Source organism: Rattus rattus, chromosome 6 (assembly GCF_011064425.1).
Source record: "Rattus rattus isolate New Zealand chromosome 6, Rrattus_CSIRO_v1, whole genome shotgun sequence".
Taxonomy (NCBI): domain Eukaryota; kingdom Metazoa; phylum Chordata; class Mammalia; order Rodentia; family Muridae; genus Rattus; species Rattus rattus.
Genome location: NC_046159.1, coordinates 8324687 through 8343180, shown reverse-complemented (window position 1 = coordinate 8343180; position 18494 = coordinate 8324687). Strand labels below are relative to the sequence as shown.

General features: G+C 45.5%; 1 protein-coding gene across 1 annotated transcript in view; it reads left to right on the top strand.

Annotated features, from left to right (window-relative positions):
* Nucleotides 1-1397: 1397 nt before the first annotated feature.
* Pde3a (phosphodiesterase 3A) overlaps nucleotides 1398-18494 on the top strand; it is a 266494-nt gene continuing 249397 nt past the window's right edge. The window contains exon 1 of the mRNA XM_032905490.1: nucleotides 1398-2534. Coding sequence (XP_032761381.1) covers nucleotides 1581-2534 — 954 coding nt within the window. The 5' untranslated portion in view covers nucleotides 1398-1580. The remainder of the gene's footprint in view (nucleotides 2535-18494) is intronic.

Sequence of the window (18494 nt, the reverse complement as noted above, 5' to 3'; positions counted from 1 at the left end):
TTCCACCTATGAAAGAGGCCCAGTATGAAAGAGGCATTGAAATGGGTTTCCAGCTATCCTAGAACACGCTCACCCCCCCCCCCAGGATTTTCTCCTCTTCAATATCTCCAACAGAAGAAGTGTCATATTTCAATAACAGGAGCCATCACACTAGCTGTCATCCCTCAGAGCCATCCACAGACCTCAGCACCAGGGCTGCCACAACCACCCCCACCCCACCCCCTCTCTTTAGCTTGGAGGGCCCGCCTCTAGGAATGGAGTAGTCCAGCCCTGAGCAGTGCCTCCAGTGCCTAAGCCAGCTTTCCTAGGGAGTTTCCTTAAAACCCAGCAAGAAGGGAACTGTGAGCCCCTGCAGAGGCCCCTCTCAGAGTTTTAATCACTCAGTTCCACTGGTTTCTCCCCTGCAAAAACAGCAGCCACCATTCATCAAAAGGCAAGATGATTTTTTAAATAAAATTAAGAGAACAGCTTCACTTGCCTCCTGTCCCTAGCCAGTTCCCTCACCAGCTCACTGCTCTCCTTCCTCTCTGCTACTGCAGCCTCTCCTCAGGCTGTGTTCCTGGGGGAAACTTGGCAACTTCTGCAATAGGTCCCAGCTGCTTGTGCTTGCTTGCCTGCTTTTCTTTCTTTCTTCTTTCTTTCTTTCTTTCTTTCTTTCTTTCTTTCTTTCTTTCTTTCTCTTCCCCTCCCCCCTTCTCTCTTTCTTTCTCCCCTTTCAACCTATTCTTTGCTGTGAACTGGATACAGAGAGTCTGGGAGGCTTCCTACCTCTGCAAAAACAAGGGGTCTGCATCTTAGGGCAGCATGCGGGCGATGGTGTGTGTGTGTGTGTGTGTGTGTGTGTGTGTGTGTGTGTGTGTGAGAGAGAGAGAGAGAGAGAGAGAGAGAGAGAGAGAGAGAGAGAGAGAGAGATCTGCCAAGGAGAGGGAGAGAGGGAGAAGAGGGAGAGGGGAGGAGAGATAAAGAGGAAAAGTGGGAGAGGGAGAGAAAGAAAGGGGGAAGGGGAGGGGAAGAAAAGGGGGAGGAGAGAGGAGATGGAGGAGGGAGGGGAGAGGGAGAGGGAGAGAAGGAAGGAGAGAGAGAGAGAGAGAGAGAGAGAGAGAGAGAGAGAGAGAGAGAGAGAGAGAACATATGAATATGCTGGGTGGGGTTGGGGGGCGGGAGGGAAGGGGAAGGGGAGGTCAGCTGCCTGCCGGGCCATGAGGGGGGCCCCGTGATGGCCTGAGCTCACCCAGTGCTCCAGCTTGCCCCAGCATCAGCGGTCCCCGAGCACCGAGCGTTGGGCAAGTGTTAAAATCCCGAAGTAGGAAGAAACCCCGCAGGGTATAAACTCGGGCTGAGGGTGGAGCGGCGGACTTTTAAGAGAGAAAGGGAGAGAGAAAAGGAGAGGGGTGGGGATTGAAAATTCCAAGGCTGATCCTCCTAGCTGCCAACTTGAAGAAGTCTTCAGCTCGCACTCTTGAGTTTTCTGCAAGGCTGAAACTTCGCGTAGATCCTGGAGACGTGATTCCGAGAGTGGGCTCGAGAAGGGTGCGGACGCGCGAGTGGGACGAGTGGGGGTTTTCCGCAGAGCACTCAGCATGGCAGCGCGGGGCGAGGCCGCCCAAGACTGGGCCAAGCCCGGTCTCGGAGGGCCGAGTCCTGCCCCGGTGGCCAGAGGGGACCACCGCTGTCGTGGCGCGTCCCCTTCATCCCCTCGGGGCTCGGGCTGTTGTTGGCGAGCCCTGGCGTTGCAGCCTCTCCGGCGCTCGCCGCAACTCTCCTCCGCGTTGTGCGCGGGCTCCCTGTCCGTGCTGCTGGCGCTGCTGGTGAGGCTGGTCGGCGGGGAGGTCGGAGGCGAGCTGGAGTCGAGTCAGGAGGCGGCGGCCGAGGAGGAGGAGGAGGAAGGAGCCCGAGGGGGCGTCTTCCCGGGCCCTCGGGGAGGTGCTCCCGGGGGCGGCGCGCAGCTCAGCCCTTGGCTGCAGCCGGCCGCGCTGCTCTTCAGTCTCCTGTGCGCCTTCTTCTGGATGGGCTTGTGCCTGCTGCGCGCCGGGGTGCGCCTGCCTCTGGCCGTCGCGCTGTTGGCCGCCTGCTGCGCCGGGGAAGCGCTGGTGCAGCTCTCCTTGGGCGTGGGGGACGGTCGCCTGCTGTCGCTACCCGCCGCGGGGGTCCTGCTCAGCTGCCTAGGTGGCGCGACATGGCTGGTGCTGAGGCTGAGGCTGGGCGTCCTCATGGTCGCTTTGACTAGCGCGCTCAGGACGGTGGCCCTGGTTTCTCTGGAGAGGTTCAAGGTCGCCTGGAGACCTTACCTGGCATACTTGGCGGCCGTGCTTGGGCTGCTGCTGGCCAGGTACGCCGAGCAGCTCCTGCCGCAGTGCTCCGGGCCGGCTCCGCCCAGGGAGCGGTTTGGGTCCCAGTCGAGCGCGAGGACCAAGGAAGAGATTCCGGGGTGGAAGAGGAGGAGGCGGTCCAGCTCGGTGGTGGCCGGCGAGATGTCCGGCTGCAGTGGCAAGTCTCACCGGAGGACCTCCCTGCCCTGCATACCCAGGGAGCAGGTAGGCTGGGGCTGCGCCTTTGGGGTTGCTCCGGGGAAACTTGAAACAGTCAGAGTTCAGGGAGTAGGGCGCAGGCAGCCGGGAAGCCAGCCTGCCAAACAGTAAAACTTTACACTTACTAAGAAAGATTTCTTTTTTCCTCCCGTTCTCGGTCTCTTGGAGTAGTTTACAGCCAGAACAAGAGAAAACAGGAAAAAGTAAGAAAAAACCCCAAACAAACAAACAAACAAAAAAACCAAGAAACAAACTGAGTGGCCTTGCTCGGACTCCCACAGCTGGGTCATGTTTTCAAATCTCTTTCACCTGGTTTTGAGCCTCTGCGCCTCTTGAAACATTTCTGCCTTCCCTGAATTTTTGGAAGTAACTTATTTATTTATTTATTTATTTATTTATTTAGCAAGCTGCTTTCGACACGTGTGTTTTCTGTATTTCTGTGTTCTTTAAAAGATAATGAAAATTTGTTTCATAGTAAGTGTTAGGTAAACATTCACAAACGCTAGTAAAGAACTTTCAGTAGCTAGGCAAGGCATCCTGGACCGCCAGGAGCTGGACTCGTGCTCCTGTTTTTGCACTAACTCTTGTTTGAGAGAGACAGCATCAGATGGCGGCCAGCCTGCTTTTAGATACACTTGGGTTGTTCCACACTACTGTGTTGAACTCTGAACTGAGGTTTTCCACTTTAGGGCTATGTGTGAGCTTTAGAATGGGTCAGAATGGGCCCCAATGCTTCTATAGTTCACTCAGAAAAGTAACCTTTCTCACGAGCGTGTACATGGAGAGAAATTGAAGAGACATACTCAGGGTTTGCAGGAAATATTGATCCAGACTCTCTTTAAGATTGCTGGTGATATGTATCTTTGAGGAAGGGTTGGGGGTGGAATTCTGAGTGGAGTCGGTGCAGCGTGCAGCAGTCTCTCTCGCAGTTCTTATTTGGGGGGGGGTTGCAAATGTCTTTAGTGCCATGGGATAGTTACCCTGCATGGTTTAGGGGAAACCTTTCCAGTTTTAAACACAAGCAGCACCCACGGCCTTTCCTCCTGTTTTCTCCACCACCTTTGACATTTGTTGAAGGGGTTGAATAAGCTGATTCCTGCACTCTAAGTAGAATTTTGCACTTTTTCCATTTAAATTCACAGCTACCCATGATCCCCTTAGGATAACTTTTACGTTGAAAGGCTATCCCTAGGATATAGTAAACCTTTTCTTTTCTGGTTATCCCAGAGCTAAGTGTTAGGTATTCCTCAGAATACCATATGGTGTGAGCGGTTGGTTTGTTTCTGAAAGGGAGTTGATTACCCAGATGGATGACTCTTGGACTTTATGTCATGGGCTAGATGACAGCGTCACATGCTTGTGCGCACTTTAAAGTAAATGCACCTATTTAATTTTTTTTGTTTAGCAGAGACAAATATTTCTGAATTTAAACTTGTTCTAAGCGCAAAGGTAAAATCACGGGCCGCTGACTGATGCTTCATTTGTGTGGAATTTTGGAGATTGTTAGAAAAAGTTATGCACTGATGGATGGATGCAGGAGAGAGAGAGAGGATTTTTTGAATGAAAGCACGGCGACTAAAGACATGGACAACACGCTTATCTTTAACTTAAAGGCAAGTGTGGTATGGTCCTTGCCAATCCTGAAGCCTAGCTTATAGGAAAAACCTGGATTGAATCAGAAGTAATTTGACTCCACATTAATGCCACTTAGCCCTCAGAATTAAATTTCTGACGTTTCGGATTAAGAGAGTTCAGAGTGGATCTGAGATCTGAGGGCCTCCAGGTGACCAGGGCAGCTTTGCTGATAAACGTGGGAGGTTTTCTCTCCTCTCTCTGCTTCATGCTAGGAAGTGAGGGGCTGTGATGATCTTAGAAGGGTTTCCTTGAGCTTGGCGTTGTCAAAGGTTTTACTCCTTAATTACGTGGGCAGTCCACACTTATCATGTATCCTGGTCACTTAGGAATTATTCTTCAAGGCCGTGCTGATGAGGAATGTTGTAAATCAAGAAGCTCTCACTTAGGATGACGGGAGGACCTGGTTTGCATGCAGCAGCCGCTTGGACCCCTGAAGCCTGGCTTTTATGTATGACCCATGGAAGCTGTGGCCGCACATAATTGCGGGTACTGGGCGGTGCTGACATGGAGTAGTATCTTCTGAGACAGGGCGAGGTGACAGCTCATACATTGGCCGAACTCTGTGAAAAGGCGGGGAGCCATATAGTAAATGGCTTATCTCTTTTATCACAAGGAAGCAAACTTCTGATTAAGAGGGCAAAGGGTGCCGTGATCATTTGCATACCCGGCGAAGTCCAGAGTGAGCGTAAGTATAAAATGAACCTCTACCACTTCCCAGAGTGCTGCCTGGTTAGTTCTTTTCTGAACAGGGCAGTACTTGTAGGCCACCAGTCAGTTTTAAGTAGTGTTGAAAGGCATGAAAGTGGGGGGGGGAGCTCCCTAAGAATGGACTGACATAGCTGTTGCTCACTGTGGCATTTTTCTTCTCTGTGCGAATGACAGGACAGGGACCACTGTTGTGAATTCTCTCTCCTTGATCTCTAAAGAGGCACAGAAACAATACTTGCTAAAATTCTCATATGAGAAGCAGACCCTCCCTCACTTGTCCTTCTCTCTCTCCTCCCCTGAAGTCTAGAATTATATAGTCCCCGTAGAACTGAGTTTGTAGCACAGATAAGTCACAGCAAAGAAGGGAAATGCAGGTCTAGAATTTGGTCAGAGAATGGGAGAGGCACCAGGTGTGTCTGAAGGCAACTGAAGGTGTCCTCTGATGAGGAACAAAGTTGACAGCATCTTTGTGGCGCGTAGTTGCCGTATCCTCAAGACTGAGCCTGGGTTCTTAGATGTGTGTGCTAAGTTAACACATTTTAGGCTGATGATCTGGGAAGACTAGGGTTTGCTAAAGTGTACGTGTCCTCTGGAAGTGAGTTCTCACACCTGACATCGGTTATAACCTTGTCAATTTGATACTGCACTCTTGCCAACATCCAATACGCAGAGGTACATAGCATTTATTGAACAATCGTGACAAAAAAAAAAAAAGTTCTGTCTCCGACACAAAGTTAGTTCTGCAACTGTCAACTTCTGGAAACCACCCGAGGCATGCCTCTTCTCTGTATGCCTCAGAGAACTCTATTGGCCAGTCACTTCTCTGAAATGACTGAATCCAGCTTGCCCATTTATTTCTAATGGATTCCAAACCAAATGCAATTTTATTTTACTCACTTGTTAAGAATTTAATACATTAAATATAGGGTTTCATAGGGGGGGAAAAGCAGAAGTCATCCAGCTCTCCCCATGAATGCCTTTTAACCACATTAATGACTAATTTCTTTGCGATGGATGTGGAGGCCATCAGAAATGTGCAGGATATGTTGTCTGCCTTACTAAAGCAAAAGCTACACTCTCCTGAGACAGTTTCTCCAAGTGCTCCGTTGAGAATCGCTAGCCTCTGTGGATGTACTTGCATTAGAATATCGGTTAGGTAGCAGAGAGGGCCAAGTTGTTACCCACTGGTGTGAAAAGGAAATTTTAAAGCACCTCCACCCCCATGCAAACAATAAACAAAAAGGAGAGGATAATGGTTTCTGTTGGTGCTCAAGGTGGGGTGGTCATACGGTGGGCTTTCTTATATGCCATCACTTTAAAACAAATAGGGTCTGACAGTTTTCCCACGACAGATACAATGCACGGAAACATTTCTTCTCAAACACTTCTTGAGACAGTGTTTTTTAATTATGTGTTTGCACATAAGCATGATCCTTATGTGCCTGCATCCTACATGCTCACAACAGCATGTGTGTTTCAGGGTCAGGGGACAACTTGCAGGACTTAGCTCTCCCTTCTAACATGTGGATCCTGGCAGTCAGTCAGTCTCTCTCTCTCTCTCTCTCTCTCTCTCTCTCTCTCTCTCTCTCTCTCTCTTCCTCAGGCTTGGTGGCAAGTGTCTTTACCCACTAATTCATCAGGAAGTGCTGCAGGCAGCCTTAGTAGAACTCCAATATTTAAAATGGCAGAAATGTTTTGGTGATGTCCGGACGGATAAAGCCATATCCTCTTTCTGAACGTATAGAATGCTGCGCACTTTACCTTTCTAAATGCATTTTCGATGTTTGTTATATCGAACACATTTAAGAAATGTGGGCCTTTAAATCATGGCTTCTATCATATTTCACCACTATTCCATGGTTTATAATGACATAAACAGAAATATTGATTATGGCTTGGTGACAGAATTAAAATTAATTAATGTCAACCCCTGAGAAGGCAAAACAAGGTTTTTCTTATTCTCCTGGGAAAACGGGGGAAAATAATGTTTTGTTTTCCCGTGACTTTTTTTTTTATACTTGTGAATACTGATATTTAAAGCATACCAAAGGACCATTTTAACTGACAGAAATAGTCAGAGAATCTATATAAATTTCCAGGGGTTGGAAGGAGTGAACACAGTCACTTTACTTTCTGTCTTGAGTCTAAAGTGTAAAAAGTTTAACTGTAGAACTGAAAGAAACAGTGTGTGCTGGGCTGTCATGTTAATTAAATAAACAGCCAGAACAGCGACTCTGTGTATGAAATACATCTGGAACAGCCTGGGGGGTGGGGAAGCCTGGGGGGGTGGTGCACTCAGGCTGGATGAGGGACAGCGGCATAGAAAACATACATTATATCTGTTGTGCCATTTGTGTGAATTTGTTGTAATTCCATTCAGAGATTTAGCTCTGGGAATCATGGCTGCAGGCACCTAGATACCTGAAGCCCTTGCCACACTGAGCTTTCCGTTAAAATTCCTTCTTACATCAGGGAGGCGGGGGTATCAAGCCAATAAGCCCACTTCAATTTAAAATTTTTTTTCAATTAATTTGGTTCGAGCTGGCCCAGCTCGCCAGAGTTTCTGTTGACTTCATTGAAAACTCTTGCTATTGGATTTCTTTAGAGGAGTGAGTTTGTCGGGGGACTACGGTGGAAGTAGCATTTTTTCAGAGAGCACGGGCGTGAGCACACCGGATCAATGCCACTATTGTGTTGCATAGTGTCTGGAGCGACATTGACAAGCTGAAACATTTGCGCTGGGTCAGTAGCAATGTTTCTTTAGCATTGTGGGCATATACCTACTCTTACCCACACTTGTGATGGATTGCTTCTTAGTTCCTGTGGGTCTCTGACCCATGGCGTCTTCCTCCTTCCCCTTTTCTGCGTGATATTTAATAACCGTGTTTTCTAAAAAGCTCTGCAGGCTGGCCGAAGCCACGGCTTGGGCCCGCACTCCGCACGTTCATCTGACTAGTGAAGTCCTAGCAAATAATTCTGGAGAACCCCGGGGAGGTTAAGGTTGTTAATCTTCGATGAACCACTATTACCTTTCTATGACGGTAAGCAATTGCCTTCATGGACTCTTGTTGTCAAGGATAGTTTTAGTGGAAGTATATTTTACAGGAGATTTCTGTCCTTTTTTTTTTTTGTAAAGCCACCTTTGACCCTTGCTTTAACTTTGGGCCAAGCATGTAGGATTTGTGCTGTTGGCAACATAAAATACTCAGATTTTTATCCCCCATGGAGGAAAGTCTGAAAGAGGCGCTGATGTGGGTGGTTCACAGGTGGATAACTGTCAAAACCATGAACTGATCATACAATTTATCTTGTACACAGTACTGTTTGAAAAGGAAACACTCCTGTCAGCGAATCTTATACGTATAGGCCTTTGGTCAGTGAACCCACCGACTCTCTTGTCAATGCATCTATGCACCTGACCTCGTGCTAAATATCGTGCTAAAATTGTACACTTGTGTCAAAACTGTACACACAGAAAAGATACAGCCAGTGTCTCTCTGGGGCTTAGAGTACCACTTGGGAGATAAGGCATCTATTCTACATAAAGGAGAATCCCAGTAAATGTGTGAATGACCGCTGGGAGAATATGTGGGGGAAGTGGAACACGGAGTTCCACACCTGTCAATCCCAGCACCTGGGAGGTTGCATCAGAAGGGCACATATTTCAACATCATACAGAGGTTGAGGATAGCCGAGCTACATGAGACCCTATCACGAAAAGCAAAAGAGAAAGAAATATTTAAGGAATGAAGACAGCACCTTAGAGCAGGTTTTAAATATGGATCTAGGACCCATTCCTTTGTTCCCCTGAAATATTATACAAAATCTCACGTTTTGCTCTTGTGTAAGGTTGCCATACTGTCAGATAAAGTGGGAAGTCTTCAGCACTGGAATGCTAGACAGACATGTTTTAATTGTGAAGCAACTCTATCTTTGGAAATGTAGATTGTGTCTTTAGAAATGGAAACTGGCGTGTATTGGTGTTAGGCTTTGAAGTAAGGATAAAATAGTACTGGACACAGGACACGCTATATGTTACAAGAACACACTGGGCATTCTGGGATCTTTGGGGAGGGCATGGCTGTTTACAGTGAGGTCCAATGATGCTCCCCACACAGGGCTAGGCTGTAATCAGAAGAGCTGAGCTAGTCTGATCTCAGAGGGAGGGCCGTGGAGGGAAGGCCAGGGAAATGTATCTTGGTAGCTGAACAGAGGGCCAGTCAGTTAGCTGTGTGACAGTAGCTGGCTACCTGGGACACAGGAAGGGACCGTGGTGGACAGTGCCAAGCCTAGACGTCATTTGTGGTTTTACCTATGAACCAATCCTGGATCGCCGATCCAGTTTAGAAGGCTGTACATCAGAAGTAAAAGTAACACACAACGTCGTACACTATCGGAGCGAAATGACGAACACCAGGCAGCCCCTGGGTTAGGACCTAAGTTAGCTTTGTCCCTCCTGTGAATGTTCACGGCATTGCAAAGTCTAACTGCAGAATCTCCATCTTATCCCACTGAGGTCTCCGGTGGCCACTTACTTATACACAGCTATTTGATTGTTTTCTTTGTTTGCTTCTTTAAAGGAAATTGATTGAAAGATGTTCAGGATTTCAAACTCAACCCACACGAAATGACCGCGGCAGCTATAAAACCCTCTTTGTAAGTGAAAACAGCTGTTTGTGTTCCCCTAAATTAGTTTTCTCCTTCAGAAGCCATAAAGACGTGAATACATGTGATATTGAGGGAGTGCATGAGGGGCATTACGATTTTAAGGACAGAAGGCCTTTCACAAAAGCCCCAGACTCACCTCCTTCTGCACGGCTGATTTTTATCCTAGCTACGTTACCGTTAGGGGACCTATGAATGACCATTCGGGTTGTCAAGTCTGCGAGTCCCGGATAGAGTGAGGAAAGCCCAAAGCCTACCAAGCCCCTCCATCCTGAGAGGATGAGGGGTCTGAGCGAGGTACTCTTTAATGGCTGTCGGACCTGTATGTATTTACACATGTAGGCGTGTGCATACTTGCTTGGGCATGTGTGACCTGTACACATCCAGTGCATGTGTCTTTTTTTTTTTTTTTTTTTTTTTGCCCTGCCGGAAATTGACTTGGTTGTGTCAATTTTGTGGAGAACAGTGGCACCCAGTGGCTTTGATGAAAGCGGTCCCGCCAGCCTCCTAGGTGAGCGCTGCATATATCTTAGTAGAAATGCAACACAGACACAGTTGCGGTTCTCTGCATCTGTTTCAGTCAGCTGCAGACCATGTACACATAAGCGGACAAACTCGTGGGAGCTCCCCTTCCGTATCTAGCACTGCATATTGAGAACTTACACAAAAGGACTGACGGGAAGACAAACTTTATAGTAATACTATATTTGACCCAGCAGGGAGTCAAGGAGAACATGGAGACACACATTATCAGTTAGCTTGCAGTGAGCTAAATATCCAAGACGAGTCTTACACTAAAGGCAATTTCAGTTTTTTCTAGCCCCCTGCTTGTGATTTGGGCGACACTTGTGGCTGATGGCCACCGTCTTGGTCAGCACAGCTTAACATTTTCAGCAGGATGCAAGATATGGGCATTGACATTAATCTTCACATATAGCAAAAGGCTGCATAGGTTCACCTGTAACAGACCGGACTTCTGGTTCTGGTGTGATTCCGATCATGCCTTTTGTCTCACTCTAGCAATGGGTGATTGTGTGGTGGCCACTGTCTCCACGTTCCCCTCAGAATTTGACAATGCTAATATGGTTCTTTTAATCTGGGGAAGTTCAGCAGTCTGTGGGGAAGAGTCTGTACCTCTGAGTCATGGCAGTGCCCTGGTTAACCGCGGTCTGCCTTCCCCAACTTTCTGTGTGCAAGGATTGCGTGTGTCTCCATATCACAGGGGCAGGGTGATCTGTGGGTTCTCTTTGGCAATGCAAGGACTTACGTCTGTAAGGTAGGATGCTGTCCTCCTAACATCAGCAACTAAAGTGGCAAACCTGTTACTGTCATCTATGTGAACCCAGTTACCTGTCACCTGTGCTGTAGACATCAGTCATAAGAGCAGAAGGAGACAGGAGCTGGGAGTGGTGGCTCTGTCCTGTTCACAGAAACCTGGAGACCTCCACAGTAGAGAAGCCTCAGAGAGTCAAAAGTCATTTTGTATCAAACTCTGTGGATTCATTAGTTCTAGATGGAGCTCTAGCATTGATTGGATGATTAATGAAAAAATGCTTTTCATACGTGACATATCCACACCTATAAATACGGACTTATACACTTCGTTTTAAAGTAATGCACATATGCCACGGGCAATGGCTTTCATCTGAATATGGCACAGATAGCCACTTGATTATCTGTATTATTTTACCATTACATTGTGGGTCAAAGATAATGTAGATTTTCCATGCATCACCCTGGAAATTATTAATAAAATTCCAAAACCAATATAATCATGTTACACAGATAGGCAAATTTGGATGGGAAGATGTAATGTGGATGTAGGTTCACTACAGTAAAACTGACTTTAGACTCGAGGGGGCTATACCCAAAGAATGTGCAGTGTGATAGACATCCACTATTTGAAGTATTTACATTTAAATGCAGCTAGCCATTTCTCTCCTTTCTCCACTTAGGTCTAATTCTTTGTCTTCTAAAATTTCTCCCTACTCACCTTCTCTCTCTCTCTCTGTCTCTCTCTCTCCCTCCCTCCCTCCCTTCCTCCTTTCCTCTTTCTCTCTCTCCCTCCATCTCCATTCTTTTAAAATAAATGCCCTTTTTCCTCAATAGATTCCTTATTCTCAAGGGCATCTAAAAATGTAAGGAATGCTTTTCTGTCCTCCTCAGGTATCACTGAGAACCCTGGAGTGATTTTACGCAAGAAGCTTGTGCTTTGGTGTTAAAAGGATTTTAATAAATTGTTTCCCTCTCCGGAGGTCATCGGAAGGCACATTTATTTATGCAAAGACTGTAGCAAGTATCTCGCTCTCCAGGTCCATACAATACATTTTGATTTCCCTCGTGGGCGCTTGACATCACAGAGAGGTTTGGGGGTGGGCATTTTGTCTTCTGGCAAATCTGTGTACTGCTTGTCACCTTTCGAAAGTGGTGGGAATAAACAAACCAGTGTTCTTGCTTGTTTTGATCCAAAAGGTTTCAGATCAAAAGGAGGCCACACTCAGATTTGTGGTATGCCATATCCCCCAATCGTGGGGTTAATGTTTTGGGGTCCAGTCTCTGTAGCAGGGATCTTAACCTTTGGAAGAAGAGAGCCTACTGAATATACTGTGCTTCATGGGGTATTTCCTTTCTAAGACGTGGAATGAAAGAAATTAGAGACCATGTCAGACCACAACAGTTTTCATTAGAAAAGAAATCAATTTTGCAGCCTCCCCATCTTACCCATAACATTTCCCTCAGATAATTTTGGCCGAGTGCCTTGCTTTTTGTAGGTGCTGGCTGGCAGGCTATGTGGATGGAAAAGAAATATCTGTTAAATAAAATATTTATTTCCCCCCAGTCTCTTGAGATCGGGTAGAGTCTAAAATGTTTAAATCAAAGAAGCGGCCGTGGGTAAGTCTGAGAATGTACAAATTCTGATGTGATGTTGGCACTTTGTGTCATTGCTGCTTTTTAAAATGTCTTGTAAGGAGTTGAAAAGATGACTCTATGGTTACGCGCTCAGACCACTCTTCCCCAGGATCTGTGTTCATTCATGTGCTACGCTTTCATACATACAGACTGGCATCTATACACAGGAAGCAAAAGTAAGAAAACATTTTAAAAATGTTCTCTGTGAGGTTTCCCCTGAAGAGAATTCTCCTGCACCCTTATTAGTGGGAAATTCCATGTTCAACGTGTATTTTGCTTATTTTTAGATCACTGATAATGATCTCCAAATCTACCTTCAAGATCACTGTTGTTTAGATGTTTGTTTTGCTTGTTTGTTTTTAATTAAGTGTGTGTCTGTGTGCATGTGCATTCTCATGAATATAGGCGTCCTTGGAAACCAGCAGAGGGTGTTGGATTGGGCATTGAGGTACACACCAGCAAAAATAGCCATTATGGTGCCAGAGTAAGAGAATTATGAGGTCAGAGCCAGCCTGGGTATGAACATGTGACAGGAAGGAGAGAGAGAGAGAGAGAGAGAGAGAGAGAGAGAGAGAGAGAGAGAGAGAGAGAGAGAGAAGAAGAAGGGAGGAGGAGGAGGAGGAGGAGAAGAGGAGAGGAGAGGAGAGGAGAGGGAGAACAAGGAGAGAAAGGAAAAGAAAGAGAAAAGAAAAAAATAAAAGGAAAGAATAAAAGGACAGAAAGACTGGTTGGCTGGTTTACACAAGAATCCTACCTTTGCAATACTGCTGTTTAATAGAATTTGACTTGTTAAAATTTTCAACTAAGGAACATTTTGCTGGTTCAGTTTTAATATGCAGTAGAGATGTCTTTTCACTGATAAAAGATTTGTTTTGACTATGTCTTTAGACTTTTGTGACCCTCCGATAAACTTGTAGAATATCTAGGAAGAAGTTCTGACAGTTTAATGGTGATTGGTTCTCTTTCAGTAGCTGACCATTCTCTCAGTAGATTTGATTTCTGTTGAGTCCTTTGAATATGTCACGAAATGAAAAGAATGTTTTCTATTGGCAAAAATAACCAATACATTGAGAGGTTATCTCTACACTTAACTTTGTTGTACATCACCGAATTGCGGTCAAGCCAGTCATGAGTTTTTTAGCCATTTTAGTATAGAATTTAGAAGCAAGGCTTCTAACAGTAACAGAGACGTGCGTGTTTTATTTCAGATAGGGACTAAGCTTACTCTTGGGGCTTTGTTTTTCCTGTAATTGTCATTTCTCTTTTCCAGACAGGTCTCATGTCCCAGGACATTTATTCAGTGGTAGCTCAGGGCAACGACCTCTTCATTGCATTTTACTTGAATCACAGTTGGGTTGGCTCTTCAGAGAACTACAGTTGAGGTTGTAAGTGTGTACAGTGGAACTTCTTCCAGCTCTTAACTGGTTCTAGGTCGAAGCGTGAGAATTTGGCTGGGAATGTTGGAGAGATATACGAGTGAATGCTGATAAGTGAGTTATCTCAAACATAAAGTGTCAGTCAGAAATGCAGGCCCATAAAAATGAGTACATACAGCTCATGCTAAAAGTTTGCCTAGACAGGAAAAAAAAAACTTAATTGAGTCAAGTGGTTAATTCTTGTGCTGTCTTTTGGGTATATGATATTGGGGGCAGAGAGAGAAACCCACTGCTGTATGCTGGATATGCACTGGCTAGGGATGTATCCTTTGACCAAAGCACATTGGCGAGCCTTGTTGAGTGGACTTCCCAGATAGAGATTCCTATCTTGAGCCCGTTTGTCACATTTGGCATATGATTGTAACTAATGGCAATTTTATGTAAACTTGAGCTTCCCATGGTACTAGAGTGCATTAAAATGTCAACGAATCCATGTAAATCCTCCATCCCAGGCTCTACCTGACTGTTTTCTGCCTTCTGAAGACTTTAGTACACTTGCATTCTTGTCTCCTTCCCCGAAACTCTTCCCCTGTTGCTATCTGTTCTTATATAACTCTCATGCATAGTGAAGCAAAATGTGGTTTATGATCTGTAACAGTGAGCACGATCAACCCAGATTTGTGCAGATAATTTTAAAGTCTGCCAGATTGTCTGGCTTCATTTATGTAATTCCTCATCATTTTGTACGTTTTTAAGTTGAGGTATTTATGATTCTCAAAAATCTCATGTAAATGAAAAATCATTTGAAAAACCCATTTAAGAGAATATTCCTGGATCTTCCCATCAAATAGTCTGTAGGTTATAACTCAGTATTTTAAAGAGCAATCCAGTTATCCTGACTGAGGGATACAGGGATACAAACTTATGTCCACTTACATTCTGTGACCAGCTTGACTTTTGCAGTCTGACTTGAACAGCCCTGAACTTATGTCTGAGAAGGCTTAGCATCAAAGGAAAGCAATTTGCAAACACATGTGCATACAAATGTGTGCATATGTGTGGGCACACACACAGTAGTTTGTGAGGACTAAATATTGTGCTATACACCTCTAATCCCAGCACTTGAGAGGTGCAAACAGGATTATCAGGAGTTCAATGCCAGCCTAAGAAATATAATGCATTTTCAACTAGCCTGGGATACATAAGACCTGGTGTCTAAACACAAAAACACAGAACTTGAAATGAAAATAGTTTGTGAACTTAAATACTCATACGATTTCCCATTTCAGATTAGCCCATAAGTTACTTCTTGTGTACGCATTTTTTCAACCTGTAAACCTAATTCATAAAGCTGTCACAAAGACTAAATAACACTATCACACTAATGTTGGGTAGAGATGCTAGACTGTGGCAGACTGAAGTCTGAAAATGTATATATCTGCACACTCTGAAAGTAAGTGATTTTATCTGTACTATGAGAATGGTGCAGCCACGTGTAAGATTTTACACAAATGGGAAGAGGAGAAAAGAGCTCTCATCCGATGTCATTCATGCATATGAGGAGTCTCTCAACCCTTCTTTCAACCAAGGCTTGGAAGACTACAAGCTAGAGGTAAGGAGAGCCAAGTTAAACAACACCAACAGCTCTTCGCTCAGTTACACGCACCTACTCACAGACCTTAGGAAATATGCAGTTTCGCTCGAGTTGATTACTGCGCTGTTGCAGTGCTGCTGGGCTGCAGCTGACATCACCCACAAGTAGTCAGACAGGAGTGGAGGGAGAGGAGCAATGCTGGAGCTGGCACAGGCGCTGCAGAGGAGAAGGGTGAGGGATGGAGAGTTGATTGAGCCCTTGAACTTACTCAATGAACGGATGGCGATGCCACTGAGATCCAGTTGTATCACACAACCCCACACGATCCAGGCTCTAGCTGATATTATAAGCCATATTTTATTTCAAAAGGCAAATTTGTTTTCAGAACTGTTAGCTTCATGTGCACCTTTTTAAAAATCCACTGGCTCCGCTTAGGGCTGCCTGCATATGAATGTCTGTGGGGCTTTGGGACAGCATCTCTGAGAAGAACTGACTGTCCCCCACTAGTCATCAATTGCCAATGGATGTTCAGATAGAGGTGAGACTTCATGAGTTCTCTTTCCACTTAAACTGGGATTTTGGCTGGCTGGATTGTATGAGGCTCTTGAGGATGGGGTCGTAGCTGCTGTGAGGTCATGCGAGCAATGGTGTTGATATGTCTTACAAATACTAAATAAATACTCTGGCTCTTGAAATCTTCCCCATCCTCCAGTGTTGATCCCCGAGCCTTGGGAGTTTGGGGTGGGGTATAGATGCTTCATTCAGGGCTCAGTACTCCATAGTCCCTTATTCTTTGCCTGTTGACCATTTGTGGGTCTTCATGTTAATCTCTATCCACTGCAGAATAATAGTGTTAGGTCCTCCCCTAGGCTCTGCGTCCTAGCCAGCCGCAGATTTTTGGCTGCGACAGCAGTATCAGGCGAGAGTTTCACCTTGTGGAGCCCATCTTGAATTCATTCTGAAAGTGGTTGGTTACTCCCAGTTTTGTGCCATGAGTGAACCTCTCAAGACAATTTTTTTTTAACTTTAGCTCACAGGGTTGACAGCTGATAAGATGGCTAATTACTCTCCTCCCCTAATACTGTGCATAGAACCTTCCAGTCAGTACCAGCTTGGTTTCTCCATGTCCCGTGACATAAGGAGGTGGTGTCTTTGGCTATATGGTCTTGCCATCAAGTTCTGTAGGTCAACCAAAAACAATGGCAATAGCATGTGATATAATCCTCAAATTAAGAACAGATATGATTCTAACACCAAAGGCCCATCATAGAAGTAATAGAAAGGATTGAAAGAGTTGAAGGAGCTCGTAACCCCATAAGAACAACAATGCCAACCAACCAGAGCTTCCAGGGACTAAACCACTACCCAAAGACTATACATGGACTGACCCTGGGCTCCAACTGCATATGTAGCACTGAATAGCCTTGTTGGGGCACCAGTGGAAGGGGAAGCCCTTGGTCCTGCCAAGGTTGAAACCCCAGTGTAGGGGATTGTTGGGGGTGGATGGGGAAGGGAACACTCATATAGAAGGGGATGGGGAAGGGTTAGGGGGCTGATGGACAGGAAACTGGGAAAGGGAATAACATTTGAAATGTAGATAAGAAATACCCAATTTAATAAAAATGGAAAATAAAGTAATACCTGAAAAATAGTCCTTACACATATTGAAACCCCCAGGCATTAAATTCCCAGTGTCTTGTTATTAATTACATTGCTTATGTATAAAGTTATAATTATATCCCCCAAAGAACATAGTATTATTGCCTTAGTTTGTACTACTTGAACTATGTTCATAACTGTGAGTATAATATGAAATAAATCATACAGCTTCATAGGAAAATATTAAGGAAACCTTTCCCCTTTCCTCCTTACTTACATGAAGTAACATCATTTTCTGATGCATAATATCTGTTCAGCCTAATCAATGTAGCTTTGATTTGCTCAGGGCCACTGGGGGAAGGCAGTGATAATTTATCCATATACTGTTCCTCAGAGCACTCTTTGTAAAGTAGCCTTTGCAGGATTGTCCCTTCAGGCTGCTTTTCTTGCAGATTTTTCCACTTGTTGAATGATTGGTCAGTCTAGTCTGCGGTGGTTATTTTCAGTTGGACTTGGCAGTGGCGAGAGTCTGCTGTGGTCTGTGTCCCTTCTCCTGCTCATAGGAAACCCTGGTTCTCATTTCGGCAACAGTGGAGAAGAGAGATACCTGAAGGCAAAGGGAGGGAGGAAGCCTTCTGCACATCATGCAGGCTTCGTCCTAAGAGGATGAAGACTTTCTCCTAAGGAGATCTGATGTCATTGAAGTTGTGGGGTCAAAGGGACATTTCCCATTATGCTGAAGAGCTGCTGGCATGAACCTGCCTGCAGGAGACAGATTGGCAGGGGGATGGACATAAGGAATCACTTGTGTGCCCATGGGGAAATCAGACTGTGTTTTTCCTTCTTGCCCCATGAATTTCAGACATCCACATTCTTCATAGGGGAAAAGAGGGGAGGCGGGGGAAGACTGCATGATTTCCAGTCACAGTGAATGAGTGTTAAGGGGAATGACTAGACCCTGGGAGTGAAATGTCACTGACAAATGGTTTTCATTGAATGTGAAGTGAGGTCACTAGTGAGACATCAACTCCTATGACAAAAGTCCATCCAGATGTGGTTATGCTCACCGGTCTTCCTTAGTGTGGTGGATAATGAGGTTTCGGGGAGAGACCGAGAAAGTCAACTTGTGGACGAGAATCTTGGGGAAGATGAGGCAAAGTTCTTCCCTGCACCTGTCTGAGGGAATGAGCATCAGGAGACAGGTGTCTATTGGTGGATGCAGGGAAGGTCATCAGTGAGGGTAGGAGAAAGGCCAGGAACACCTTGATTCTGAAAGTATTTGCCTGGCTCTATGTGCCCGAGTACCATGATTGTAAGCATTCCTTTTACTGAGCCCAAACCAGTGGCAAAGAATGGGCGGAGTGAGTCTTCCTTTCATTATATAGTGAAGAGTGTTACTACAGAAGAAGGTAGAACGAAAGTCAGACCCAAGCACCTATGTCATTGGCCATTGGAAAGGTTGTCAATACATTGCTATAC